The sequence below is a fragment of the Helicoverpa armigera genome, chromosome 7, assembly GCF_030705265.1.
Source record: "Helicoverpa armigera isolate CAAS_96S chromosome 7, ASM3070526v1, whole genome shotgun sequence".
Classification (NCBI taxonomy): Eukaryota; Metazoa; Arthropoda; class Insecta; order Lepidoptera; family Noctuidae; genus Helicoverpa; species Helicoverpa armigera.
This window is the reverse complement of record NC_087126.1, coordinates 10,448,450-10,475,191: the sequence shown is the minus strand read 5'-3', so window position 1 is coordinate 10,475,191 and position 26,742 is coordinate 10,448,450. Positions and strand designations below refer to the sequence as shown.

At 36.4% G+C, this 26,742-nt stretch overlaps 4 protein-coding genes across 8 annotated transcripts in view; 2 read left to right on the top strand and 2 right to left on the bottom strand.

Annotated features, from left to right (window-relative positions):
- Nucleotides 1–49: 49 nt before the first annotated feature.
- Nucleotides 50–10,500, bottom strand: LOC110372345 (short/branched chain specific acyl-CoA dehydrogenase, mitochondrial). Its single transcript, XM_064035460.1, has 9 exons — nt 10,340–10,500; nt 10,068–10,185; nt 4,188–4,288; nt 3,241–3,447; nt 2,686–2,856; nt 2,131–2,294; nt 1,439–1,583; nt 890–1,025; nt 50–569 (listed from the first exon to the last, which is right to left on the bottom strand). The coding sequence occupies exons 1-9, from the start codon at nt 10,367–10,369 to the stop codon at nt 391–393; spliced, it is 1,251 nt and encodes a 416-aa protein (XP_063891530.1). The 5' UTR covers nt 10,370–10,500; the 3' UTR covers nt 50–390.
- Nucleotides 10,501–12,085: 1,585 nt separating this feature from the next.
- Nucleotides 12,086–17,105, top strand: LOC110372451 (activator of 90 kDa heat shock protein ATPase homolog 1). The gene is made up of 5 exons (XM_021329188.3): nt 12,086–12,716; nt 13,805–14,170; nt 14,687–14,857; nt 15,376–15,524; nt 15,971–17,105. Exons 1-4 carry the CDS (start codon nt 12,360–12,362, stop codon nt 15,505–15,507), a joined length of 1,026 nt encoding a protein of 341 aa, XP_021184863.1. The 5' UTR covers nt 12,086–12,359; the 3' UTR covers nt 15,508–15,524; nt 15,971–17,105.
- A 1,170-nt stretch (nt 17,106–18,275) lies between these two features.
- On the top strand, nt 18,276–24,521 carry LOC110371985 (uncharacterized). Of its 2 annotated transcripts, none has more exons than XM_064035402.1 (14): nt 18,276–18,404; nt 19,009–19,059; nt 19,321–19,542; nt 19,802–19,887; nt 19,987–20,050; nt 20,306–20,440; nt 20,791–20,895; nt 21,158–21,373; nt 21,634–21,867; nt 21,947–21,981; nt 22,097–22,148; nt 22,276–22,422; nt 22,895–23,128; nt 23,415–24,521. In XM_064035402.1, exons 1-14 carry the CDS (start codon nt 18,360–18,362, stop codon nt 24,111–24,113), a joined length of 2,325 nt encoding a protein of 774 aa, XP_063891472.1. In that variant the 5' UTR covers nt 18,276–18,359; the 3' UTR covers nt 24,114–24,521. The 2 variants fall into 2 exon arrangements, with proteins under 2 accessions (XP_063891472.1, XP_063891471.1); XM_064035401.1 differs by having other exon boundaries at nt 18,329–18,404; nt 18,991–19,059.
- LOC110371964 (protein TANC2) overlaps nt 24,353–26,742 on the bottom strand; it is a 185,107-nt gene continuing 182,717 nt past the window's right edge. For all 4 annotated transcript variants that reach the window (XM_064035398.1, XM_021328452.3, XM_064035399.1 and 1 more), the window contains one exon: nt 24,353–26,118. In XM_064035398.1, coding sequence (XP_063891468.1) covers nt 25,825–26,118 — 294 coding nt within the window. In that variant the 3' untranslated portion in view covers nt 24,353–25,824. The remainder of the gene's footprint in view (nt 26,119–26,742) is intronic.

Sequence of the window (26,742 nt, the reverse complement as noted above, 5' to 3'; positions counted from 1 at the left end):
AATAATGTATTTTTAAATTAGAACAGTATATTTGTTAATAAAACTTACATTTTATTTATGAAGTCTTTTATTTGGAATACAATTTGTATAAAATATATAAAATTAACATTTGATACAAAAGGGAAGACATTGTTCTTATTAGAAATACAATAAATAACTGTATTTTCTGCACTTTGAGCTAATTAAGACAAGTCTTATAAAAACATTTAACTTTTACATTCAATACAATTGTAAATAGTTAGGAAATAAATCCTAGTTTATATAATAGTAAATGCATAAGGCACTTTTTGAGGCTTAAAATGGGTGATTGGTACTTTAAACAACACAGTTCTGGCTATGTACAAGTTATGTCACTTGAGACTTAAACATAATAATTTCTTTAAATAATCTCTATTGGGTGTATTGTTTTTCTATGAGCTTGGCAATAGTTTGCAGCTGCATGTTGCTGGTTCCTTCGTAGATGGTACCGATCTTGGCATCACGGAAGAACTTCTCTTGAGGAAAATCTCTGGTGAAACCTACTCCTCCCATGAAGTCTATGCATTTGGATGTCAGCTTTTGAGCGATTTCTGGAAAAGCAGTTTTGTATTAGAAGACTACGCCTTTTTATTTTCGAATGGATTTAATTTTGGAAAATTGGATTCTACTGGTGAGGAATTAGTATAAATGACATGCACAGTGGTACAAATCACTTATCTCAGAACCTAATTAAGGCCATAAAAATTATGAAAGTACTTTATATAATTTAAATAGCTGAGTATGAAAAATATTGTAAGTCTATTTCGTTTGTCATCTTAGTGCTTCTCCTATTAATATCTTATGATTAGGTACATCATATTAACAGTAGCTAGGTACTCATAGTTATGTATCCAACAGTTATGATAATCACCTGAAGCATAATATTTAGCCATAGCGGCTTCCTTAACGAAGTCCATGCCGTTCTCCTTGAGCCTGGCAGCGTTGTAGGTGAGCAGGCGGGCGGCTTCCAACTGGGTTTGCAAGTGAGCAATCTGGTAGCTGATACCCTGAGGAAAGGTGGATACATTTTGATGATTATCAGGTCAGGAAGTGGTCATCAAGTTCGAGATTGTCCGCAGATTTTTTTTTCAAAGCGCGTTTTTTATTTAAGCCTCAGTGAATATTGTTTTACGAACGGGATTTTATGTAAATTGTCATGATAATCTAGCAAATCTAGTGCCGAAAAATTTAGCACCTATGATAATTTAAATTTTTGTGATTGCGTATTTTTAAAAGGTTTTAGTTTTGTTTGGAAGGCACTGCTATCATGTAAGAAAAAACGGTTTTGCTCAAAACCTGATAGCGAATTCCAAAAGCGACTTTTTCTTAAAACTGTTTCTCTTCTTACTAGACTTGTGTAACTTCATCGACAATTTAGAGACGATCTCTCTTGAGTTATCAAGTTACACTTATAACTCACCTGGAAAGAGTAGATATTCTTTCCGAACTGTTTCCTCTCGAGCGTGTAAGGGATGGTAGCGTCCATGCACCCCTGGCACAGACCGATCATCTGTGACGCGATACCAATGCGGCCCTCGTTCAGGAAACCGGCTGCGTACTTGTAACTGTAGGAGAAAAAAAATGGAATTGGTATTTGGAAACTCTTTTTCTACATGTCCTAACTCTAACCACCTTATTATAAAACGTGGTTTAAAAAACGTAACAGCTTTTGTACCACCTTTAAACCACCGTCTCGAACAAAATCGGTGGACTAAAGCGGGTAGGTACTTCATAAAACCACGTTTTATAATAAGTTGGCAAGAGACCAATTTAACCGCTGAATTTTAGGGGCGGATCCAGTCCTTGGAGAAGTTTGTGGTCCCAATCATCAAATATGACTGAAAATGCACATTAGATGAGGAAGTATATGGAGGAGGACATAACATAAGTGTATGTAAGTAAATCATATTCATAGACTACCTATATCTTCATACTCGTACATAAGGGAGTAGATAGGGGTAGCATATAAAGCGATATAGAGGGGAACGGAGGAAGTAGAGGTTCCGTTCCGGGGGTTCATGTATAATACGGGTACCTAGTCATAAATAAGTGTATTACATAGGAACTATATAAGGGCGTACCTACATTATAATCGATTTTTATTTGACTCACCCTTTCCCATATTCGCCAAGGATATTGCTCTCGTGCACCCTGACATTGTCGAAGTGTACCATACAGGTGCCGGACGCCTTGATACCGAGCTTGTTCTCCGGTTTAGCGACGGATAGGCCGGGAGCCTCGCGTTCGACGATGAAGCAGGTGATGCCTTTGTAGCCCTGGAAAAAGTTGGTGAATATTTAGTATGGGTATATTTGGAGAAAGTTATGTGTAGCGAATCGGGTCGGGTAATTTACGGTCATTAGGTGTTAGGCTTGGGAAGTACCTACCTTATAGTCTAAAGAAAACCGGACCAGATCGAAACCTTAACTCAATCAAAGGAAAATAATTCCACAGGGACAAAATCAGGTAGGAAAGTGAGTTTTTGTTTAATTACTAGGATATTGTTCTAGAAAGAACCGTGAGCTGTATAAGTAAGCACATCTGGCCTTCTAAACTAAGAGATTTGTGGACATAGACAAAGGTCCCTACTTATTCTATAGGAATTAAGCAGGTCCAGACTAAGCTATCTACGACGAACCGATATTAGTGAGACTCAAAACACCTTACCTTAGAAGGATCAGCGTTAGCCATAACAAGGAAGACGCCAGCGACATCGGAGTTTGAGATCCACATCTTGGAGCCGCTGATGACGTAGTGGTCACCATCCTTCTTGGCAACAGTCTTCAGGGCGAAGGCATCTGATCCTGAGCTCGGCTCTGTTAGGCAGAAACTGCCGGCCTGGAATGTGGAAAAGGTACGGTTATTTTTTGAGTTTCTCAAGGTTCTCTTGCTCTTGTGCTACTGCTCAATATTTTAAGGCGGTCCAAACTTTAAATTTTGAATAATTCGTAAATACTTCAATCTACATACCTTGCAAAATTTTTCGTGTTAAACATGCAAACCGGTTGGCTTATTAGGAACCGGTTACCTACCTATTTTCTTTACATTATTTTCTTGGAAAATTTGAAACCATCAAATACCTAGCTATTGGCGATGTATTTTGACCTTCCGAAATTCACATAGCCATAGTTATCATCTTCTAAAGTACCTACTTAATTCTATATCTATTAGGCACTCGTCGCCAGATAAAATTCGATAAGTTAACATCAAAATTCTACTTACGTATTCCGTGCAAAGTTTGGTCAAGTACTTCTGTTTCTGTTCTTCAGTACCAAGTTTCATGAAGAGTGAGTTGACCAGGGTATTGTGGATGTCCACGTAGGCAGCCACAGCTGGGTCTACCCTGGATAACTCCTCGACTACCAGCATCATGGTGAGGAAACCGCAGCCGGATCCGCTGTATTCGGTGGGGGTTTCGATACCCATAAGCTGTAGAGGTAATATGGGTTTTTGAATGAGATGTTCAAAGTTGTAATAACGATAAAAATCAAAAAGTATTTATTCAAAATTACAAGAGAGTCCCAAAAAACGCCCTATCAACCCCCAAACGCAAAACAAGCTCCCCAATCTATCAAGGTTATCAGGGTTCGGGACCCATAACAATTTGAGTTTGCTTTTCCTCTTCGCTCTGAACTCTGAATAGAAGAGGTTTTCCAATCCTGTTAGGTGTAGTTATTTTATGTAACTTTCGGAGGTAGTAGTTGAAGTAAAAGAAGGTTATTACTCCATGAAATTCATTTGAAAGTCAAACTGATATCAACTTTATCGAGTTTATTGCCTCCTGTTGCATGATAAGCACATAATAATGTATATTATGCATTCTTAATTGTTATTATGCACATTAAATCATTCAGTAATATTACGCTGTCATTTTGATTGTTACAAGGTCAGGCCATGAAGATACTCTGTGCCTTGTTCTTCAAAAAATACCGGTTTTGTACTTACGGCATTTCGTTTTTCGGATGGCACGGTAAACTGTAGGCTAACTTTGGCAGTCGTTATGGGCAGTCAGAAGCCAGTAAGTTGACCGGGTAACTAGGTGAAGGAGGTCAAACAGGCAGTCGCTCCTTGTAAAACATTGATACTCAGCTGCATCCAGTTAGACTAGAAGCTGACCCCTACATATTTGGGAAGAGGCTAGGCAGATGATGATAGTGAAGTCTACTTACGCCATTATCGAAAAGCAGTTGTCTGATGCTGTCATCAATGCGGTGTTCATCTTCCATTTTCTTGACCAGGGGAGCAATCTGTTCTGTCGCCAGTTTTCTGACTGTGGAAAGTAAAAGGAAATTTTTAGAATTATGTTTTAGACAGGATGCTATATGACTCATAGGGTTAACAGCCGATAGAGCAGAATGTTTTTCGATTGACAGTTGACTGCCTATGGTGGAAATGCATGCCTCCAATCTTGTTGTGCTGTCCTGTCTAATCGTTACAGAATCTTTTGAAAACCCTTATTCCGTAGTAGCCTGTAAAGATCTGATGCTATCATTTGACTTTGTTTGTTTCTCCGTCGTGCATTTACTACGTTTTATATTTTTATCCTCAAAGGGTAATTTGTATTTTTGGCAGGTTTGATTGAATTATAGTTGTTATTCATTGTTATTAGGGCTGCCATTTCGAATTTCGCCAAACCCGGACAAATATTAAAAAAACCCGGACATTTGGCGTAAATCGCATTTTTTCCCCGGACGATTTTTTTTGTTTAACAAAACAAGATCAAATTTTTTATATTACCATATTACTTAAATACAATGAGGTCCTTCCTTACATGAAAAGTCAGGGCCGTCTCTAGCTCATGTAGTACCTAGTATTGAAAGATTGTGTCTTAATGTATTTCGAAGTTCGTAATTAAAAAAGCTCATATGGAAACTAGGAGTTACCTTCTTGATAGGTTAGACAAAAAAATGTTGAAAAATACAAACAACTGCAAAGTGAAGTCGCCGCGAGCGCAGCGAGCGCGAAAATTTTTGAGTTTTGGGTCAAAACTCAAAAATTACCGTAACTTGTATAATAAAAAAATCCGCAAAGTGGAGAAGCCGCAAGCGAAGTGAGCGCAAAATTTTTTGAATATTGGGATATTAAAGTAGCTAAACTTAAAAAAATCGTGTTAAGAAAAGAAGCCGCGAGCGAAGCGAGCGCGAAAATTTTTGAGTTTTGGGACACTTCGACTTCTGCATTATTAGGCGCCCGGGTTAAGATGGCCCTATGAAAAATGTCCGGGTTTTCCCCGGACACTTCTTGAAACCCCGCCCGGACGGCCTCCAAACGAGGACAAATCCGGGGAAACCCGGACGGATGGCAGCCTTAATTGTTATCGACTTATCGTATCAGCATGCCGAAAGCGATTGATATCTATCAAAATAGTAAGATAATGGAAGTTGCGAAGGAAAGGTTATCTAGAAGTAGCTGAAGTACTAAAGCACCATTATCTAACTCAAAAATTCGTCTTATCTTAAGCCCATGACATTCAGAATACCTAACATATTACTTATCATATTTTTGTTTACTCTTCCTCAACGATATTCAACTATGAACTAGGTAACTATTACAGTTTTGGGACCTAAATCTCGTTTTCATAATAGTCTTTTCCTTTCTGGTGAGCAGGTTTTTTCGTTAATACTTTGTATGCTTTGTCATAGACAGTACACCATCAATTAGGTATGTGAAGGAGAGCTCTATTATTAATTTAATATGGTCTGCAACATTGTCTTGCTATGTCAATTATTGTAGCTACATTTGTGTTATTTTTTATGCTACAAGCAAATTTCCAGCGGTTTCACCCGCATCCCGTGGTAACCACTGCCCGTAAAGATATAAAATATAGCCTATGTTACTCGGGAAGAGTGTGACTTTCCAACACATAAAGGATTTTTCAAACTGAAACATTTTGTTACGAAACATTTACAGAGACGCTAAAATTCTTGCGTTTTAATACAAAATTATATTTAACCTAAAACACCCACGAATCTTTATCGGTGCTTCTTACATCTTATCACACACACACATAGGTACCTACTCACATTTACATACATAAGTATCTAAAAAATTAACATTATCTACGTGTTTCTGTTGCCAAGTATTTTTGTGCGATTCAACGACATTCAGAATTATCGCGCGGTAGATAATATTGACACACAGTGTATTAATTACGTCATTATGATTGAGGGTAGGTCGGTTAACGATAAGAATGAGGCGGCCTTTGTTATGTTACCGTTTTAAAAAATATCCTATTGTTAAGTGCTGAGATACCTATAATAACATTATGATCTTCTGTATTGGTCTACTCTTACTCACTACCGCTGCCGTTATATTACTAACCTTAATAAATACCTACCTACCTACTTTAAAATCATTTAACATTAACTGGAATTAGACATCTATACTAATATTATAAAGCTGAAGAGTTTGTTTTTTTTTGTTTGAACGCGCTAATCTCAGAAACTACTAGTCCGATTTGAAAAATTCTTTCAGTGTTAGATAGCCCATTTATCGAGGAAGGCTATGGGCTACTTTTTATCCGGGTTCGTGCAGAGGTTTCCACGGGATGCGGGTGAAACCGCTGGCAGAAGCTAGTATTTGAATGTTATGATTCTGAAATAAAACCGTTATTCATGCAAGCGAAGTCCCAGCAAAAACTAGTGGCCCTAGTAAAATGTGTGTCCGACATTGTAATTCTGTTTGGTTGGCGCTTGCAGATGCGGGACGCTGCAATTGTATTTTGTGTGCTCAGAATATTAATTGAAGTCTAAATTCGAAGTTCTCCTTTAGGAATAAACTGAGAGAATGGCCCTTGCCCATTTTTTGCTATTTCTAAGGTAGCATTTAACTACAAAAAACATAGAAATTGGGATAGACGGCCCAAATTGATCCAATATTGGTTGTTTATCCTTTCTTTTTCTGGGTTGAGAAGGTCACATAGGCAGTCGCTCCTTGTAAAACACTGGTACTCGGCTGCAACCGGTTGGACTGGAAGCCGACCCCAACATAGTCGGGAAAAGGCTCGTGAGATGATGATACTTTCTTTTTATGGGTTTTGGGATATCCTATTCCCCGTAGTCGCAAAAGACACATGGGTACAAAGACCTATGTGTTCCTTTAACAGCATGGCTACTAGAGTTCTTACTCTTCTTAAAGTTTGCTGTTGGGTAATCAAAACGCAATAAGGCAAGTACTTGTTTACATGTATTAACAAACACAACTAGTTTGTGTTGTAACACTCATTAAGTAACCACAGCGGAGATATTGATACCGCTGATCGGCTCTAAAACTTCTACTAAAACTAAATATTTAGTTGTTTTACAGGAAACAAAGGAATTTGATTTTAACATATATTTAAATGTTTCTGTAAAATAAAACTTGAAAGATGACGAATATTTTAAGTCGAATCAATTTCAATGACAACCAATTTAAAATCTTCTCACATCACTTGTGATCGAACACTGGACTTGTATTGTCACATTAGGGACTGTTTGGACTCAGCTTTATAAGACTGGCTCGAAAACAGGTTTTGTCAAAACTAAGCAGCAAGAAACAACAATCATCATCATCAGCCAGAGAAATTGCATTTTTAATGCGGATTTGCAATTTCAGATTTTATATTAGCTTAACCAGGTTTCCGCAATGTTGTCCGCGGCTGAGTAAAGATTCTTCTTTGGCCTAAAGGTTCAAGCACCTTCTACTTAGGTAAGTGCTGCTCATACTAGGAGCTCGATTAAAGATCAGGCAAAAATGTCTATGTTTGGAATAAAGCATGCTGAAAAATATTCATGCTACAACGTAGTTCCTAACGTAACTAGAGAAGTCAATTTGTCAACGATATAACAACATGTTGTTTATATTATTATCAAACAGTTAAGTATGATAACATGTTTTCCCTTTTCCTCAACCGTGTGTGTGCGTCATAAATTAATGGGACACTTAAATAAAACCTTATTTGTTGGCACGTGTCTGTGCTATAACTAGCCCCCGCCAGCGGTTTCACCCGTGTCAAATGGGAACTCTTCCGCGCGCCCGGACTCATCTTCTCCCGAGCCTTTTCCCAACTATGTTGGGGTCGGCTTCCAGTCTAAACGGATGCAGCTGAATACCAGTGATTTAGGAGCGACTGCCTATCTGACCTCCTTAACCCAGCTACCCGGGCAACCCAATACTGGTTTCAGACTTACTGGCACGCGGACTCTGAAAGATTTTTTCAAATTGGTCCACCGGAATGTTTCGAAGTTAGGCAGGCCGGACATTTATCTTAGGAAGGCTACTTTTACCTGGGTTGACAAGAAATTCTAACCGAGGTTAATAAATATTATACCTATGCCTTAGCATCATAAAACAATAAATGGTAATAAATTATACGTACTTACGTCCAAATTACTGATCTAGGTATAATTTGCAATTTTAATTGGCACGGTAGGACATATAAATTGTTGTTTAACTAAGCATAAAGAACTACTTTTGCCATGGAGAACGAACTATATTTTCTTCCTCCGTTGGCTAGATCCATATAAGGTTTTATAGTCTTTGGCTAGCTAGACCCTTGTAGGAAACGTATGATAAGTCCAAGCCCCATTTATGTTATTTGTATTTATTATTCGGGAGATAATAATTGAGAGCGAAATTGAACGGAACAAATGACGTAGATTATAAAGAAATACAGATATATAATGACATCGTTATCTCGTTGAAATTGTTTATTTAATTTATTATGATGCAACTTTATAGTTATTATTGCTTTATAGTTATGAAATTTTAAAATATAAAGCTTGTTTGTATTTATTCGGGTAACAGAGATTTTGAATTCAGGAAAACCTATATTTTTTAAGCTAAGCTTTTCGTGGAGTGATGACTTGCGCAAGACGGCAGGAGCTGGATGCGAGAAGCCGAAAATCGATCTCAGTGGCGTGCACTTCGAGAGGCCTATGTCCAGCAGTGGACTGCGATAGGCTGATGATGAAGCTTTTCGTGTTCTTTTTAAATCCTGTAGCGTATTTATATAGTTCGATAGGGTAAAGTTATCATTAAAACTTTTTTTTATAGATAAAGGTTCTAGGGTGGTATGATATTGCTTAAAATTGTCTAATTATGTACGCGAATCTAAATTCTTTTGTACTATCTAGCTAGGCAATCCTAAATCTTTAATTAGTTATCGTTTAGATAAACGTAAGCAAAAACTACCTAAGTATATGATGTTGATAAGATTTCAAAGCAAGTTGGTAAATTGGTACTTACATAATTTGTTTTGTTAAAATTATTTAATTTATCGTTATCGCTCTTATCAGAAACGTAGGTGATACGTAGAAACTATGTGTTAAAAATAATATTCAAAAATTGTGATGCTCAAATAATCAGCATTTTTAACAAATATTGAAAAACAATATACCTATAAATTAATTATTTTAGGAGGTTCTCCCTTACATCAAACCTGTTTTTTATGGATTTAGTGGTTTGGCCCGATTTGCTTTAACAAGTCCAAAGTGACAAAGACGTGCCTACAATAACAAGAGCTCTCTTGATTTTTTTCTTATTTTTTTTAAGACGATTTCTCACATTACCCTTCCTAATTCTAGGTAGCAATTCTATGTGCATAGAACTATTAGTGACTTTAAACAGCCAACAACTGAGTTGGTTTTGTAACAGTAGTTTGATAACGATACCCATCGACAGAGTAAATTAAAATTAAAACGTAGTTTAGGTAGGTACATATAGGCATTATTTACCAACGTATTAAATGGTTTTACGGCAGTGATAATTTTATAAGATTAAAAGCTAAAGTTAAAATTCTTCAAGCTTGATCGAAATTACTTTTCGACTGGAGTTTGTAAAAATAAGATTGTTGTTTTTTATATTTATATTTTGCATTGTTGAATTACCAGTTTTTGTATTACTAACAACCTCATTAATTAATACTAAACTTTGGTGTTCATTTAATATCAAAATGTTGATTTGGGATTTGAGTTAGTTACTTCTGATAAAGTTAGTTGAAAACTTAGTTGCGATTTGCGAACCCGGACCTCTTCAATTGAACCCTACTTTAAGACCAAAAGCTCACTCACTTGTGTCTTTCATAGTCAATTCTTCTTCTGTCAAAACGGACAAAGGTCGTGGCGCTTCGGAGCTGTAATTCCTCTGCACTTTCGCTGCAACCACTGGAGCCCGCCATTGCTCCAGAATCTGAAAAACCGGTCATTATTTTTATAGAAATAAACTAGTAAACTATAGGATACCACGTTTTCTAAATGTTGGCAAAACTTTTAATTTAAATTTCGAATTTTTACTCGACCATAGTGATAAAATTTATTTTTAATTGAAGCACTGATGCACACACCTTGCTGCCAACGCGGCGTAATGGGAACATTGTTGTTTTTCTTTTATTATTTGCAATACGCGATGAATACGGCCGCGCCTGCGCTGAGCGGACTCCGAAACGTACTGGATTTATTTCTCGAGGCCGGTCTGTTATCTCACTCGCACTAAGATAACGTGTTTCGACCAATTGGTGATCAATGGTATGATATTATGTATTTAATTTATACAGTGACCTTGACAGATACATAATAGGTATGTGTTTAGTATGCCCCATGTGTGTTAAGTTTGTTTATTGAATATTTAGTCAAAGGAGATTTGCCTAACTTAGAGACTAGAACATACAAATAAAAATCATTTTATCCAAACTAATATAGGTAATACCTAGGTACCTATGATGGACAATGTCGGTTTCCAAACATTGGTACTCAGCTGCATCCGGTAAGACTGGCAGCCGGCCCCCTACATAGTGGGAAAAAGGCTCGGGAGATGATGTGCTCGTTAAAAGCTCCTTCTAAAGTTAGATCACCCTTGTTCAAGTCGAATTAGAGATTTTTGACTATTCCTACCCACTTCCGGTTTCCTCAAAATGTTTTCATCACAAGTTTGCACAAGAAATGATAATACGGATACCTATATGGGTTAACAAAAGCCAACTTCGAATCATTAGTAGCTAAGTTACCCACTTAAAGAAAAGTCTACCTAATCGCAATCTATCTACTATGCTGGGAAAGTATAAGTTCATAATTAGGTAGGTTTTCCTAATATTACTTATCAGCGTAGGCAATCAAATAACGCTGACAAAAGAATTAGGTAAACCAGTTTTTGATAACGCTAACAGACAGTCCTTGAATCCGGTTAAAGCTCTTGGTAATTCTTATGTGCATATTTTTGGGCTGAAACTATGCGAAGCGAACGCCTATTTTGGTTTGGGGAACCTCTTCAACTACTTGTAGGAATCTTAGTCTAATATCTTTGCTCTTGTAAACTCTTGTTTAGTTCTTACTCCGCTCTAACATTCTTGCTATAATTCTAGAGGCGCGGCTCGATCTCTAGGCTTACATGTTATTGCGAACAAACAATCATCTCATAGCAACAAACTTCTAGAAACAATTGCGATGATAAAATGAAAAGGCGCTTCAACTCTTACAGAGTAATTCCTGAGGCGAGAGAAATTACGTTAGTGGGTCTATAGTTAGTAAATTATAGGCAAGGTAAATTGGTAAAGTCAGGAGGACACGTATCATTTACTTTTCGTGAAAGTAAATGTATTTACCTATTTTTATTGACGGAAGCAGCAAACGATTTTTGAGTGAATTGAAACGTTTTGCATTTGACATCCGGAAGTGGTCATTATGTTGGCACACCCGTTTTCTAGAATCATACAGAACCTGTCAAATAATTGCCATGCTATGAGAAGTACCACTTTATGGGGAAATATTTTCATTTATTGATAAGCTTTTTTCCGAATGCAATAAAAAGTTGATTGAATATATTTAAAATATAAAATATTAACTTAAATGGGTATGACCTAAAACTTAAAGTAGATTAAATTTGCGCAATTATCGGTACACACATAGTACAAAAAGATAATTTATACAGTACCTGAACAAGAAATGTAAACTTATGTACAAAACCTAAATAGATTAGCATATAAATAGTAGTTTTCTCGAATTCTAAATGAACTCACTCCCATTACATACCACACGAACCAGAACGATCAAAACTATACTTAAAGAGCCCTTTTCGGGAGAATTTAAAATAACATAGCAACACTGTATGCAACTGTCATTCGGTGATGGCATGGTTCGTTTCTTACGAGACTTTTCTCGAAAATTACGAGAATCCCTAGTCATTCAAAACTAGCACGCGGTTTATTTGTAAGCATATTGTGTGTTTGATCAATCTCTAACGTTGCGATCAAGTTCAGTGACCAGGACGTGTCAAAAATCTTGACTGTCACGGCGTAACTTGACTTTTCGCGTGTGATACTCTGAAGATTATAAATCCTGAGACCTTGTGCCTAGTTAGATTCTTGAAAAATGGCCAAGTGGGGCGAGGGTGACCCCCGATGGATCGTAGAGGAGCGACCTGACGCCACAAACGTGAACAACTGGCATTGGACTGAGAAAAATGCGGGGCCGTGGTCGAAGGAGAGGCTAAAAGAATTGCTGAATAACTATAAGATAGCTCAGAATGGTGTGAGTTGTAAGATTGTGGAGGTGGAGAAACTCGATGGGGAGGCGTCAGCGAACAATAGGAAAGGAAAACTAATATTTTTCTATGAATGGGACATAAAGTTGAAATGGGAAGGTACCCTGGCTGGTAGTTCGGAAACTGTGAAGGGGGAAGTGAGCATTCCCAACTTGTCGGAAGAAAATGACGTTAGCGAAGTTGATGTGAGTATATTCAATGCTAATTTTGCACTTATTCATTCACAAGCTTAGCTGTTTGACATTCAAGTAACATTAGGTTTTATCTAACCTAAAAAACTAGAATATTGTTAGAGTTTCATGCAGAATTATTTCAAAATTAACCATCTTTATCACATAAAATATGTGCATTTATGATAAGTTACAACAGTTTCATATATGGACTAAGGAAATGAAACCACAGAGGAAACCTGTGGTTTGACAATGTCATGCTTCAATGATAATATATTTTTTTCTTATCTATTTCTAATCAAACAAATAAGGTTTTCATTGTATGTGTAGGTCAAATATTCATGCTTTATAATAATCTTGTTATGCAGAAATTAGGCAGTTGCCATAATTACCAATTCCACAACAAAAATGAATTGATTATACACCAAACACATATTCTTTTAAAAACAAAGTACCAACAATAAGCACTACAAATCTTTAGCCTAGATTCCTTTTCCATAGAATTTGCATGTTCAACATCAATAAAACAGTTAGATTCGTACTTGTTTCTATAAATATAGTTTTCCCTTCACAGCTATCAAATTCACCTACTTTCTCTACTTTTGTAACTTGAGCTTTAGAAATGACTCATTTCATGTAACAACGCTCTCAGATTCCTTTTGTCTATTAGAACATAGAAATACAGTAATATAAAATGCATTACATTGTCTGTAATATCCATTTATATAAAGTGATTCATATTAAAATGTTAACCAGGACGATAAGAGCGTTATTTATAGCTGGATTTTATATGATTGGAAACAGCTGTTGATTGACACTGAAGAGTATTTTATAACTAGCTTCCACCAGTGGTTTCACCTTTGTCCTATGGGAAACTCTGCTATGTACCCATCCATATAAAAATGTAGCCTTCCATGTGAAATGGGCTATCTAACATTCTCTGAATTTTTCAAATAGATTTGCTGGTGCAAATAAATTCTTCAGCTCTATTATAACATTAAAACTATTCAATATTCATTGATCTCCAAGACATGCATACAGAAGAAAAATAATATTTACTGTTACAATCTATTAACATAAACAATAATCATTTTCAATTACAGATTTCAGTCACAATCAAAGGCAGCGGTGAAGAGGCTCAGAGAGTCAAAGCATTTATGCACAACGTTGGTCGAGATAAAATCCGGACCCAACTTACCGAGTACATCCGTAGTCTCAAAGAAGAATTCTCTAAAGGCCTAATCCTCCCCAAGAAAGGTGAAACAACCGTTAAACCGGATAATGTATCCATGATTACCAGCGGTTTTAATAAGAAAGTTAGTATGGACCCGATAGTCGCTCCGAAAGCTCAGCAGATTGGCTGCAAGTTGGATACGAAGAGTATTGAGCTGTCCGAGAAGTTCCAGTGTCGTGCCCAGGAGTTTTATGATGCTATGACTCGAATAGAAATGGTTACTGCTTTCACACAGGTGTGTATGGTAGTTCTAATATTTTTTTGTTGATTTCGAATATGCTTAAAGCAGTAATAAATTTGATTGGTTTGTTAGGAGCAGTATAAGTAGAGTTTTGATTATATTATCATAAATTCTGATGTGTAGACTATAAGATAGAGTGGATAGCTTGTTTTGAATGTAAGCTGACCACTCTAAATGCCGACCGCACTTGCAGCGACTATCAAAATAATTATAATCTAAGGGCGACTACATGTGCTGCTGCCACTTCGATCCAAAACGGTTTCATGTAACCGTAATGTGTACCTACATAGATTACAGTAATGCAGCGGCAGCCGATTTCATGCAGTTATGCAGCATTTAAAACATATCTCAAGACCAATCAGTATTCTTATTATGGTTTAATTGCTTTTGATCATCTCTACCTCTTTCCATTGAAGACATGTTTAATCATAGATCTAATTTTGTTAATCAATGGCAAATAAGAATTTGAAGTCCCATGTAATACTCACACGTGCATGAATACATTTTCAGGGCCACGTGAAAATGGAAGCGGAGAAGGGCGGCAAGTTTGCCCTGTTCGGTGGCAACATCACCGGCGAGTTCCGGGAGCTGGTGCCACCTAAGAAGATAGTGCAGTACTGGAGATACAAGCAGTGGCCTGCACAGCACTTCTCTGAAGTCACCTTCACTATTGATGAGAAGGTGGGTTTGTTTAAGCTTAAGAGCAGGACAGGTTTTGTTTGTAGTTTAGCAAGGTAATTTAGTGTTTAAGAAATACATAGATTAGCTATTTCCCGGGTTTTAACCGCATCCCGGGGAACTCCTTTCCGTTCCTGGATAAAATTATGGCCGTTGTTACTCAGGGATACTGTAGCTTCCCAACAGTGAAGTTTTTTTCAAATTGGTTTAGTAGTTTCGAAACCAGTTTAGCAAGAAAAATAATGATTTCTTCGTAGCGTAATTTTCTAGCCGGCCGAAAGAAAATGAAAATACAGAAAGAGATACAAAGTTCATGCTTGTAAACTTCTCAACTGGATTAATAATACGGAAATGAAAATCCAGTTTTTCTTGACATATGTTTTGCTGTCCATGTTTTTCTTATTATATAAGAGATGTTATGCTAACAGTGGCAGTGGTAGATATCTCTCAGGGAAAAATCTCCGTACCTCTCTCTATCTACTCTCTGTGGAATTCTAAACTAAGGTTTACTTCCCTTCCAGGACGACCACACCCTAGTGACAGTGAAACAGGACCTCGTGCCCACAGCGGAGGTAGATCAGACTCGCGACAACTGGCGGCGGTACTACTTCGACAGTATTAAGCGAGCGTTCGGCTTCGGAGCGTTTCTGTGATGTGCACAGTTAATTAGGTGAGTTATTACGCTATTTTGATGTAAATATATGACTTAGGGAGCTTCAGCTCGCGTACAGAGGGAGCTATTCTAAGTTACAAGCAATTTTATTGCCAAGTTTAATAAAATTTATCCAAACGTTTGCACATGAAGAAGTAACAAACATATTTATACAGTTTGGTGGGATTTGAAGGAGTGTTGGAGTTTCTTCTTGAACTCCTATTTTATTTTTTAATCAAAAGGGTCAGCTTTTCAATTTGAAAGTTTTTTTTAATGTTATCTGCCAACCTGATGGTATGACTACAAGTGGTATTTAAAAGACAACTGGAAAGAAAAGATTTTATAAAATATGTATAAATCTTTCTCACAGTGTTCTAATATTAGTTCTAAAATTACGTTTAAATGCTCCACTAAAGCTTTTTTGGTGATGTATTTTTTACAAATCTTATTGTTTCTCTTTTCAGGTTCAATTTTACCCATAAAGTGTTTCTGATGAAGAATGCACCCGAGGACAAGTTATATAAAATGCAGGATTTCATTTTATGTAAATTTTGTATTGCCACTGTGATGAATAACATAACTATGCCGATTTGTGCAAAAGCTAAAGGGGCGTGCTTTCAAGGCTTTATGATACTTCCAAATATCTAGCTAATATCAATCTATACTAAGCACTTTCTTAGTCGAAAAACTTATCATATCCTCATAAAATCGACTAATACGTGTTTTTAGCTTATTTGTTACTGTTTGATGTTGTCCAGATATAACTAAAGTAGATAAATAATATTCAAATATTTAATGTCAGGATTTTCTATTAGACGTTATATTAGAACTGCCATTGAATCTACCTCAATCCAATTGGCCTATGTCTACTTTTGGGCTAAAATCTCTTTACTGTGCTTAGTCATATAGCCATTTTCCATGTAAACAAAGTATGTACTAATAAACTGCACTTCAAAATAATTATCTATAGTTGCGCAATTTTGTTGTATTTGCGCAATTTTTGCGCATAGTTTGCGCAACGTGCGCTAATAATACACCAGCTTTTGTCGTGTTCATCTTCCATAAAATTAATAAATACTTAAGTAGCCTTGAATCCACGTCCATGACAACATAATAAAAAAAATCTAAGAATCTTATTAGCTAATTGCAATCGTTATTTTGCGCCAAAATTTTGTAGATAATACAGACAGACATACAATATTTACACAGTACATGTAAGTACTAAAATTATAGTGTACCACTAGTGTACAGAATTTTCTGTACTTATAAATTAGCGTAATACCTAATTTTTTTCTTGATGAAGATCGCTCTTACTGCCGTCAATAAATAAGGTTATGATTGTTTAAATTAAGTATTGAACAAAATACATAAGACTTAGTAGTTACAGCGATTTGTTCCCTATATCGTAAGTTTGATCTCTCTGAAAGATATTTTTAGGCAAATTGTATGAATTTTCTAGACATATAATATTGTATGTCTGTCTGTATATCTTAGCGATGAACTTTGCTTAATTCTGTAAGTAGCTGATATAATACCTATGTGTAACGTTTTTTTTTTAATTTATGGGATTTGATTCACCAATAAATTATGTTAGATATAGTTTTTTGTTTTTTATTTACTTACTAAATTCCTAGTGCTCATAAAAAGGGTCCATTTTTAATCAAGATTATTGATGTCGATTGTTTTATATATACAGCTATTTGTATGGCCTAATTTGCAGTTTAAATAAAAATGCAATGATTAAGCAATATTGCTCATTACTTTGTTGAATTGTAACGTTATATCCTGATATAGAGAGCGAAGGCTAAATAAACAAGTTGAATAAAAAATAATTGGTTAATTGCTCTGTGGCTCTATTCTGATGCGATAGTTTACAGCAAGTCGTTACCTAATAGTATTAAATTGGTTGAACATGTCCACCAAACCGTCGGCGGAAGTAGGAAATCATTAATCATAATACTTACCTACTAAACTTATTTTGAATCCTGGCCAACTTGCATCGTTTCTTTTACGGAACAGCACGACCATATCTCGTCCCAGAAACCTTATCTAGCATCGGTTGGATTCTTGTTGACCAGCATAAGGCATACCTAAGTGAGTTGGTACCTGTGGCGATATGTGTCGTAAGTATAGAATCATCATCTTCCGAGCCTTTTCTCCAACTATTTTGGGGTCGGCTTCCAGTCTCACCGGATGTAGCTGAGTACCAGTGTTTTACAAGGAGCCCTATTTGTTCTCCTCTCATTCGTAAGTATGGAACTAACATCAGAAATATGGAGGAATGCCCCAGTTATCTGTCCAGCTGTGTGAAATTGATAATCCGGTGATGGTGATTATTTTGGAAGTTTTTGATAGAATTATGATGGGTTTTCATCAGGAAGAGTCATCCTCCGAGGCTTTTTCCGAAACTAGTCTAACCGGATGGGGTCGGCTTTGTAAGGAGCGCCTGCCCTATCTGACCCCCTCAACCCAGTTACCCGGGCAACCCAATACCCCTTGGTTAGACTGGTGTCAGACTTACTGGCTTCTGACTCCCCGTAACGACTGCCAAGGATGTTCAATAACAGCCGGGACAGTTTAACGTGCCATCCGGTTTTCATCAGAAAGAGTCTAAGGACATTTCCTTCGGCTGCAAGAGGGGTCTGATGATTTCCAACACAAAAAAGGGTTCCATGATTTAAGCTCCTAATATTACCTAATTATTTTTAAATATGGCGCCACACGTGGGTTGCCCTGTCCCCATTTGAACAACGCAAAATAAACGATATCATAAGTCACGACCTCAGATTATGAGACCAATATATCTTATTGTTGGCTACAGCTCAGTTATTCTTGAACCTTCTTCAGTTAAACATGAAGTTATTGTGGTTACTGTGGTTATTTGTGGTTTTGCCAGCGGTATGTATAAATAAGAACTGGAATATGAGAACCCAGGAATTATTCATTCGTCACTGCCCTCATCTACATGAGAAAGAAAAGAGATGACATAAGTACCTACTTCTGCTTATCCTGTATCCCAAATTCTGGTCGGTCAGCTTTCTTCATCTTCCATTTCCATTTCGCTGAACTTCGCTCTACTATCGAAATCGCTATCGGAGATCTTGCATTCTGCTATGTCTTATTGCTACATAGGTACATACCTGCAACTCGTTTTGGGCTTATATATTTCACGTACCAACTATTAAACCATAAAACTTGGTTGTTATAGTAGGCCCATTTGTTCCAAGGTATGGCAATCTATATAAAGTTCCTATGAGGAAACAGAAGTGTTATCACAATCAGTCAAAATATGTTATTGTTCCTTATCATAGTTTAGTAATGAGGCTGTTGTTATTAGATATGATAATGCAGAATTATCTGTACCTACCTACCTACTTATTTAAGTTTTTCAATAGTAGGTACCTATTATTAGGGAGATTTATGCTGGGTAACTCCCTGCTACCTCTTTATCACTCGGTTAAGTTCTCCTAAATCATGGTCACAGGTGTTTCTATATTTACAGATTTCTGGACAATCTGGTTTTGGGAGGTCGTATCTAAAGAACTCTCGCTTGGTAAGTTATCTATACCTAATACCTTGTATATAACAGGGGACATTCACATCATGTATGTAGGTAAGTTATTGATGTACTATGCATAGGTAAATACCTTGGTATATAACTCTAAAGGGATTAGGGGGGAAACTAACTACATAAAAATATAGGTAGTTCACACAAAACAATTTATGCAGTCTTAGATTAAATGAATGCTTGAGGCCTCAAGCTTAAGACTCGATTATAATTAATATTGAATTAGTATCGAAATACCATTCACAGTGTCACCAATGGACCTGCATCAACACCAAACTAGGTTTCCCGGATTCCCTACCTCTTAAAGAAGAAAGCGCTGCAGCATTGCGAAGGGTGTTACCAGAAGGCCCCTGGCAGGATGTGGTGGACAAAGTCCTGGATAACTGCTATGGAAACCGGACTAGACGGTTCACTAATACGTGCCCAGGACAGGCTCTCATGCATTGTGTTGTTGATCAGATGATTGATGTAAGTGATCTTTTTGATGTTTGTTATTCAATAAGATTCATCACTTTGTAATAAATATTATAAAAAAGTACTGCAAAAATACATCAGCGCAGAAGCAGAAGGTGAGAACCTTTCACAGAATTAAGTAGAAGAGACTCGTTGAAATTGTGTTTGGCTCAAGAAATGGCTTAGACTCATTTCTACGTTGTAGATAAGATTTTAACTGTTTTTGTAGTACTTGCCCGGTTTGGATCGATTAACGACAATTTTTATTTTACAGTCTTGTCCAGAAAGCAGTTTAAGAAAGGAAGATGCCTGCTCCCCCGTTTCATCACTGGCTGGCTTAAAATATATGTTTTCACAAAGGTACGTTGATTTGTCGTAATATAGCAACCATATTTAAAAATAAAATAAAAACTATTCTAATTCATCATCATCATCACAAAAAATAATATTAATTTCCAGCCGCTACGATGATTTGGAAAAGAATTTGCCAAAGGAGCATCGGCCATCTTGGTTCTTGAAAAACGTAAGTTAAGTCGTCACTTTTAATTATTAAGTATTTATTCATAGAATACCAACTGTTGACGCTATAAAGACTATTATGTAAAGCTTAACACATGTAATGCACTTAAAATCTACCTAGCTGCATCTGAGGTTGCATCTACGTAACTTGTACCTTTCCATCCCAAATTCCAAGTATTATGGCTTGCCAAAGGCTTTTAACTTCGCACTTCTGTTTATAGCTAGCATAGCACTAACCTACAGCTTTATGTCTCACCAGTACTTCGACTCCAAATGCTGCGATCTGCCTGTGATATTCAACACGACAGTGCTGGAAGAGTGTGGCTTCACATCTTTCATGAACTACATCGATCACGGCCCTTCGTCCCAGGGTGTGCAAGTGGTCCACTTTCAGGTAAAGTTTGCGTTTACGAACCTTCTGCCTTTACTTACATATTGTTTCCTGACTACCTTGTTATATGCAGGTATGGGCGTCTGAAACTCACGTTTCGAATTGGTAGGATATTATTATCCAAAACTATATCATCATCATCATCATCATCATCGTCGTCGTCACCATCATCATCGTCATCATCGTTTGTGTCTTTTTCGGTGTGTAGGTGGATTCATTAGAAAAATAACGAGACGGCTAGCCTTGCATTATCCTTTTAACCCATTAGAAGTAGTATTTGCATTAGGTACCTACTGTTCATCTTTATCCCTAATTTTGAATTTTATTGACAAGGTGCTTTTGTAACTTTATAGGCATCTACAAGCACTCCTGCGCCGACGTTACCTGCTCCAACAACTGAATCAATCTACGAACGTAAGGCAACAATCGCAAGTTGGACCCACAAACCTATTCACGATGTAAGTAAGCAAACAATTCGGCAACAGTTGCAAAATGTCCCATCAGAATATGACCTATAGCTATATTATATACTTTTTACTACTTTGTACATAAATATAGCACTTTAATATATCCTGGGTATCTATGGGGATCAGATCTGATAATACAATAAACACTGTTAGGCTGAAGAAGGAGTTTGGTAATTTAAATGTTTAACTACCTCTATATTTGAATCTATAAATGATATCGTCTACGCAACTCAAGGTAAATTATTTTTTGCAGGAACTCTTTTCGTTGGAACTTACTAGTCCTCTGGACTGCTGCGAAATGACCAAGTTCATTGATTCATCTGCGCAAGCTGAATGTGGCTTCCACCTTAATTGGGCAGGTCAGGATAGGCTGGTTATCTCTAGTACGTCTGATGCCACTGAAGCTCCTACTAGTACTACCACTGAGAAAACTGATACTGTGAAGGATGTTATGCTTGTTCCACATTCGGTGAGTGTAATAATTTGGTAATATTATAATAGCCGAATTCTCGTATGATAAAGGCATCCCAATGTCATCAACACAATACTGGTCAAGACATACCTACATAGATCCCATCACCACCCATCCATTGACCGACCACGTCAAGTTCGCTTATCCTTATGATCAATCGACCACTGCGACTGTTACGTAGCCACGAATTCTTCACCTCATATTAGAACTATTGTTAAAGTCCTCTCAAATTACAATAATTACTTTCTATCTTCTAGTGCGAAAAAGAAACCTGCGTCTTCCAAAAGCAAGGCATCATTGGGGAATCTGGTGAATTTGACATTGATGCCTATATGAAGATGCTACATAACTTCACTAACGCCCATCCAGCTTGGACGAAGGCTCAGGCTAGGGTGCTCACCAAATGTCTTGTCAAACCAGTCGATAGGAACTATGGAGCTGAGTGTGAGATTAACAATGTTCTGGCTTGCACTTTCGATGTGCTTACTGAGGTTTGTATTGATGAATTATTTTTTGCTTTTGGATCATGTAATATGTTAAATATATTAATAATATCATTTTCCTTTACAGAACTGCCCGTATAAAAGAAAGTCGAATGTTTGCAAGTAAGTTTATTGTTCGTATTTATATGCTTATGTTTTGTATAAACTAAACTAATAGCTAAAACGAATGTATTTGAGTGTTTTAATATGTTTTTATAATTTTGTGCTTTTCTTTCAGACATGGCAGTCATGATACCGGGTGCCAGATTAGCTCCTCTAAGTATAGACCTGTAAGTTTACAACTAAGATAATTAGGACCCATTTCAAGATAAATCCACTTCAATTATTACACCTCGTTTATCATTCTATTGATAGGCACCCTTAAACTATCTACAAGTTCACAAACATATTTTACAGAAAAACCGTCGCGAGATTTGCCTGTTACCTGAGCTGATTCACCACGACCACCTCTCAGAATGTGGACTGCAGTCTCTGTATAGAGTAGAACACGTGCCTGCTCCGCCTAAAATTAGGAAGCAAGGATGGTCTGCTTCTAAATTCACGGTAAGTTGGCTAACTACTTATGAACTTAGCGCGCCTGAAATATTATGCCTATCTGAATTTTTTAACGTAGAATTGATTGCAGTCGCTTTAGTCATTGTGTTGGTGAAGAAAGAAACGCCTGACGTGTTTTTTGGTACCAAACAGAAATATGTACATTTGAAATAAAAGTAACCAATATTTGTACAACCAGTTTTAAATCCCTTATATGAGATGCTTTATCTACTTATGTCTAATGAATATGACAGTCTCGTCTTCATCATCATCTCAGCCATAGAACGTCCACTGTTGAACATAGGCCTCCCCCTTAGATCTCCACAGATACCTGTTGGAGGCGACCTGCATCCAGCGTAACTAGCAAGCGCAGCGTTGGACGTCCACCAACAAGGTGGCCAGATGACCTTATAAAGATCGCCGGAAGTATCGTCTTGTTTTCTAGTTAAAATTGTATCATAGAATGATCTAATTATTTCAGTGCACAGAATCTAAAGCCCCAACCACCTGCATGATGAACAAAATGGGCATATTGAACAAGTACAACTTCATGGATTACTTCAAGATGAAGGACAGGATCCGTCAGTTCACACAGCAGACTGAATGGGCGGCACTGCAGGAAATATATATGAGTGCGTTTATTAATACGCCGATGTATCAGGGACATTGTAACTCTGAGAGGAAGCTGTTGAATGTGGTTGATGCTATGCTCATGGTGAGTATACTAACCTTAGTTATTATTAAGTTATTATCTACATGTAGTCTGAATGTTCATCTGTTGTAAATGTTTTTCCATATTAAGTGAGAGAGATTTTAAATTAGAAGAGTTATTTGCAAATGTGTGGTATTTTAATAATTTCATTTCATCCTCGTCATAAAGCAAGTGGGGCTTTCAATGCATCGAAAATGTTTAATTCGACGTCTAACTAATGATACTGCTATGACTGTACCTAATCATATTATTGTCGATTTTAATTAAATTACTTACCTACTCTTTCCAGACTTGTCCAATCTCAAAGAGAAAAGACACGCCGCAATGCACCAAATTATTCTCAGACATGAAAAACACAGCCCCAGTCGACAAGCAAAACGTAACACAAGAGAAAATGGACGAAATCATGAAACATTACCATCACGTCTTCATGCCGCCTCAACCAACCGCAAAACCCAACTTAGTCATAAGGAAGAAACACGAAAAGACCTTAAAGACCCCAGTCTTCGAATACGGTCTACTGAATTCCAAAGAAGCTCCCCCAGTCAAAGTTATTAGTGTCAAACCTGAGACAACAGTCAAAAGACCTTTGATCCTTCAACCTGTATATTTACGTCCTAATTATGGACATGTACCAATGTTCGTGCCTCAGTATGTTCGCCAAGGTACGTCGGTACAACGTCCCAATGTGTCCCAAGTACCAGTGTACGAGCCCGTGGCTCAGGTTTTGTACCCACGACCTGTTACTTCCCAAATTGTGTACCAGAGTCCTTTGAGTCAGTTCCCTGTGAGAGATGGTGTTTTTCGAGGTAGTCCTTTCTGGCTTCACGAGCAGATTGCTAAGGCCCATTTAAGTACCAGCACTCCAAGTCCTGATTTCTCAGTCACCACGCCTCAAGTGTATGAGACTAGTCCCGAACCTGTAGCTACTACTTTACCGCCAAAAATTCAGAAGAAACTTCCAATAGGAATGTTGCCACATAATTAGAAATTGAAGGAGTTTTCAACTAAGTAAGGAAATCCGGGTAAGTCTTAGAACTTGCCTACGTAGGTTTTATTGAACTTAGATTATTTTTTGCTGTGCTTACGCAAGCTTAATGTATTTTCTTGAAGTAAAAGTACAGACGTGAACATAACGGTTAAAATCAGTTTAATGTAAGCCATTTAAGGTAACCAATTGATGATATACCACAGTAGGAGTCAAGATTGGGTTCAATAAAAAACAAGTTTGAAGCAATATGAAAAAAATATTTAATACAATCATAATATATGTACTGTCTGAGTAACTATTGTACTTAAAATATTTCTTATTACACTATCATAGCTATAAGTAATTGTTTCATTTATAATTTTCACCAAAATCGTCAGTCTTAATAAATAATTTTAAAGAAATTGACCAGTTTTTTTATTTTAAAATTTTTAACAAATTTTTTGAAAGTTTTTTTCGAATTTCAATAACTATTATAAATGACGAATAATTTATCATTTTATTTTAATTGACCGTTATAAGTTTCGGCTATGCATTTTATGAATTCAAAAATAAATAAAATTACTTAAAAACTAGTACACTATACCATACATCACTCTTTTTATATAGATACATCCAACACAAACAAACAAACAAAAATCCATTATATAATTCACCATTCCTAATATTTCACATACTTTGAACTCACTCTAGTATTTTTAATAAATTATAAATAAGCAAGAAGTTGGGCATTGAGTTTAACTCAAATGTTGAATAAAAAATAACAAAAAAAGAGAAAAAAATTGCATGTTATAGTTTCGAGGCACCAATTATTAAAAAAAACAAAATTAAAGCATTTCAATAAAAATGGCAAGCGATTAATATTTCATTATAAACACGATATTCGAGGCTACACTCTAATGTATTTTGTAAGACACTGTACATTGTCAAATACTTATTTCTTAATAGGAAGAATTACATATTTACATGTCGTTACATCACATCGTAAATAAAACGTTTATTTATCATTAATTCATTATTTATCTACAAATAGAAATATTGTTTCACATACAGGCGCAGAAAATATTCAACAAAATAAAAGAATTAATTTTCTTGAAATTATCTTCTTACACTAAAAACTATACTTGCTAAACCATTATGGATAATATTTTATTTGTCTCTAACTTAAGACAACCACACAATATTTACGTATATAAAAAAGTATGAAATGAAAAATCTATATTTATTACAATTCTCATAGAAATAATAATATATTTAATTCGCTCGATAATAAAGCGTCATCTATATTGCTAAAACACGATTAACAATTGTATTAAAAACTGCAACAAATAAACCATTTAAACTAAATGTAATTAAGTATTACATAAAGATATATTGTAAAATACATAAAAATAACTAAAAGATGATATAACAATGTTTAAAGTGTAAAACTCCAACTTTATACATATAAAATAATGTGTAATGTTCGTTCGTTCGATTCCCTAGATAATATTTACAATCATAATAATTCAATTGAAGAATTATTAAGTGAAATATATCAATATTGAGATAAATATAAAATTAAAGGCAATCCTGAAGAGAAACACTCCTTTAACGAGATATGAGTTATTAACGATACTGAGAACTGAAATGATTTTAATTATGAAAATTAATCGATGGGTTTGTGATGTGTCCTAATTTAAAAAATCATGTTTGTACAAACGTTTGTAAATCAAGGCATATTTAAGCTGATTGTGTCAAAATTCCTCATAGACCGAGTATCACCGTTTAGACTATGGGACCCAGTATTGATCCTTGTTAAAATTTCTTGTTGGAGAGCCTTTAGCGTTCGCATCGCTGAGAGATCAGTGCTTGGGGCGAGAAGAAGGGCCCTTCTTGCATGGGGAAGAGCTTCTGAAGGCTTGTTGAGTGCTAGGATGGCTCGAGCCATGGCGTAGGCACATTCGAAGGCATTCGGACGTAAGACTGAAGCCCGTGCTGCGAGGTCTAATGCTTCTGATGGTTCCTGTAATGACAGAAATAAGTAGGTTTAGTCAAAGTTGAGAGAAACTAGTAATTTTTTATCAGTTGTTAGCCTGAAGACCTGTACTAAGCTCCTGATTTGATGCAATCACAAAAATATAGTTAAAAACAACAGTCAATTCAACGATATGGCTCAGATCAGATCGAATTAGTCAAAAGTCCACCAGTTACCATTTATGGACGTGCTTTTGTATAGATTTCTTTACTTTGAATGGTCTAAAGGTAGAATTCCGTGGATAGCGGCTACGACAGCCGCGCGCGAAGTCAACCGCGCGAAATAGAAATGACCGTGCCGAGGTCCGCGACAGTTGCCGAGGTCGATGCGCGCGCGTATGCATTCAACATGGTCTAGCGTTAAACATCTATATTTTAGTAAAACCAGAATTGAATTGTTTTTATTTAGTCGGCAAAACTTTCTTTGTTTTCATTACAATACAAATGCTTTTGAATCAGTATTGGTAGTATCCTTCATCATTTCTACTTTTTAATAGGGTCGATTGGTAATCTATTTTCATAATACAGCCACAGCAATACGTCATCCTCTTCTTCTTCAGGATATCAATTAGCACTTCGACTAGGGACGACAAAATCTACTAATTTCAACACA

Bases quoted from the DNA above. Each gene is read 5' to 3' on its own strand.
- LOC110372345 (XM_064035460.1), bottom strand. From the start codon at position 10,369: ATGTTCCCATTACGCCGCGTTGGCAGCAAG. The intron at 1,584-2,130 runs GTGAGTCAAATA...TTTCTCCTACAG, and splicing joins CTTGGCGAATATGGGAAAGG to TTACAAGTACGCAGCCGGTT. The intron at 570-889 runs GTGATTATCATA...CTGCTTTTCCAG, and splicing joins GGCTAAATATTATGCTTCAG to AAATCGCTCAAAAGCTGACA.
- LOC110372451 (XM_021329188.3), top strand. From the start codon at position 12,360: ATGGCCAAGTGGGGCGAGGGTGACCCCCGATGGATCGTAGAGGAGCGA. The intron at 14,171-14,686 runs GTGTGTATGGTA...ATACATTTTCAG, and splicing joins TGGTTACTGCTTTCACACAG to GGCCACGTGAAAATGGAAGC. The intron at 14,858-15,375 runs GTGGGTTTGTTT...CTTCCCTTCCAG, and splicing joins CCTTCACTATTGATGAGAAG to GACGACCACACCCTAGTGAC.
- LOC110371985 (XM_064035401.1), top strand. From the start codon at position 18,360: ATGAAGTTATTGTGGTTACTGTGGTTATTTGTGGTTTTGCCAGCG. The intron at 19,543-19,801 runs GTAAGTGATCTT...TTTATTTTACAG, and splicing joins TTGTTGATCAGATGATTGAT to TCTTGTCCAGAAAGCAGTTT. The intron at 20,051-20,305 runs GTAAGTTAAGTC...ATGTCTCACCAG, and splicing joins CATCTTGGTTCTTGAAAAAC to TACTTCGACTCCAAATGCTG.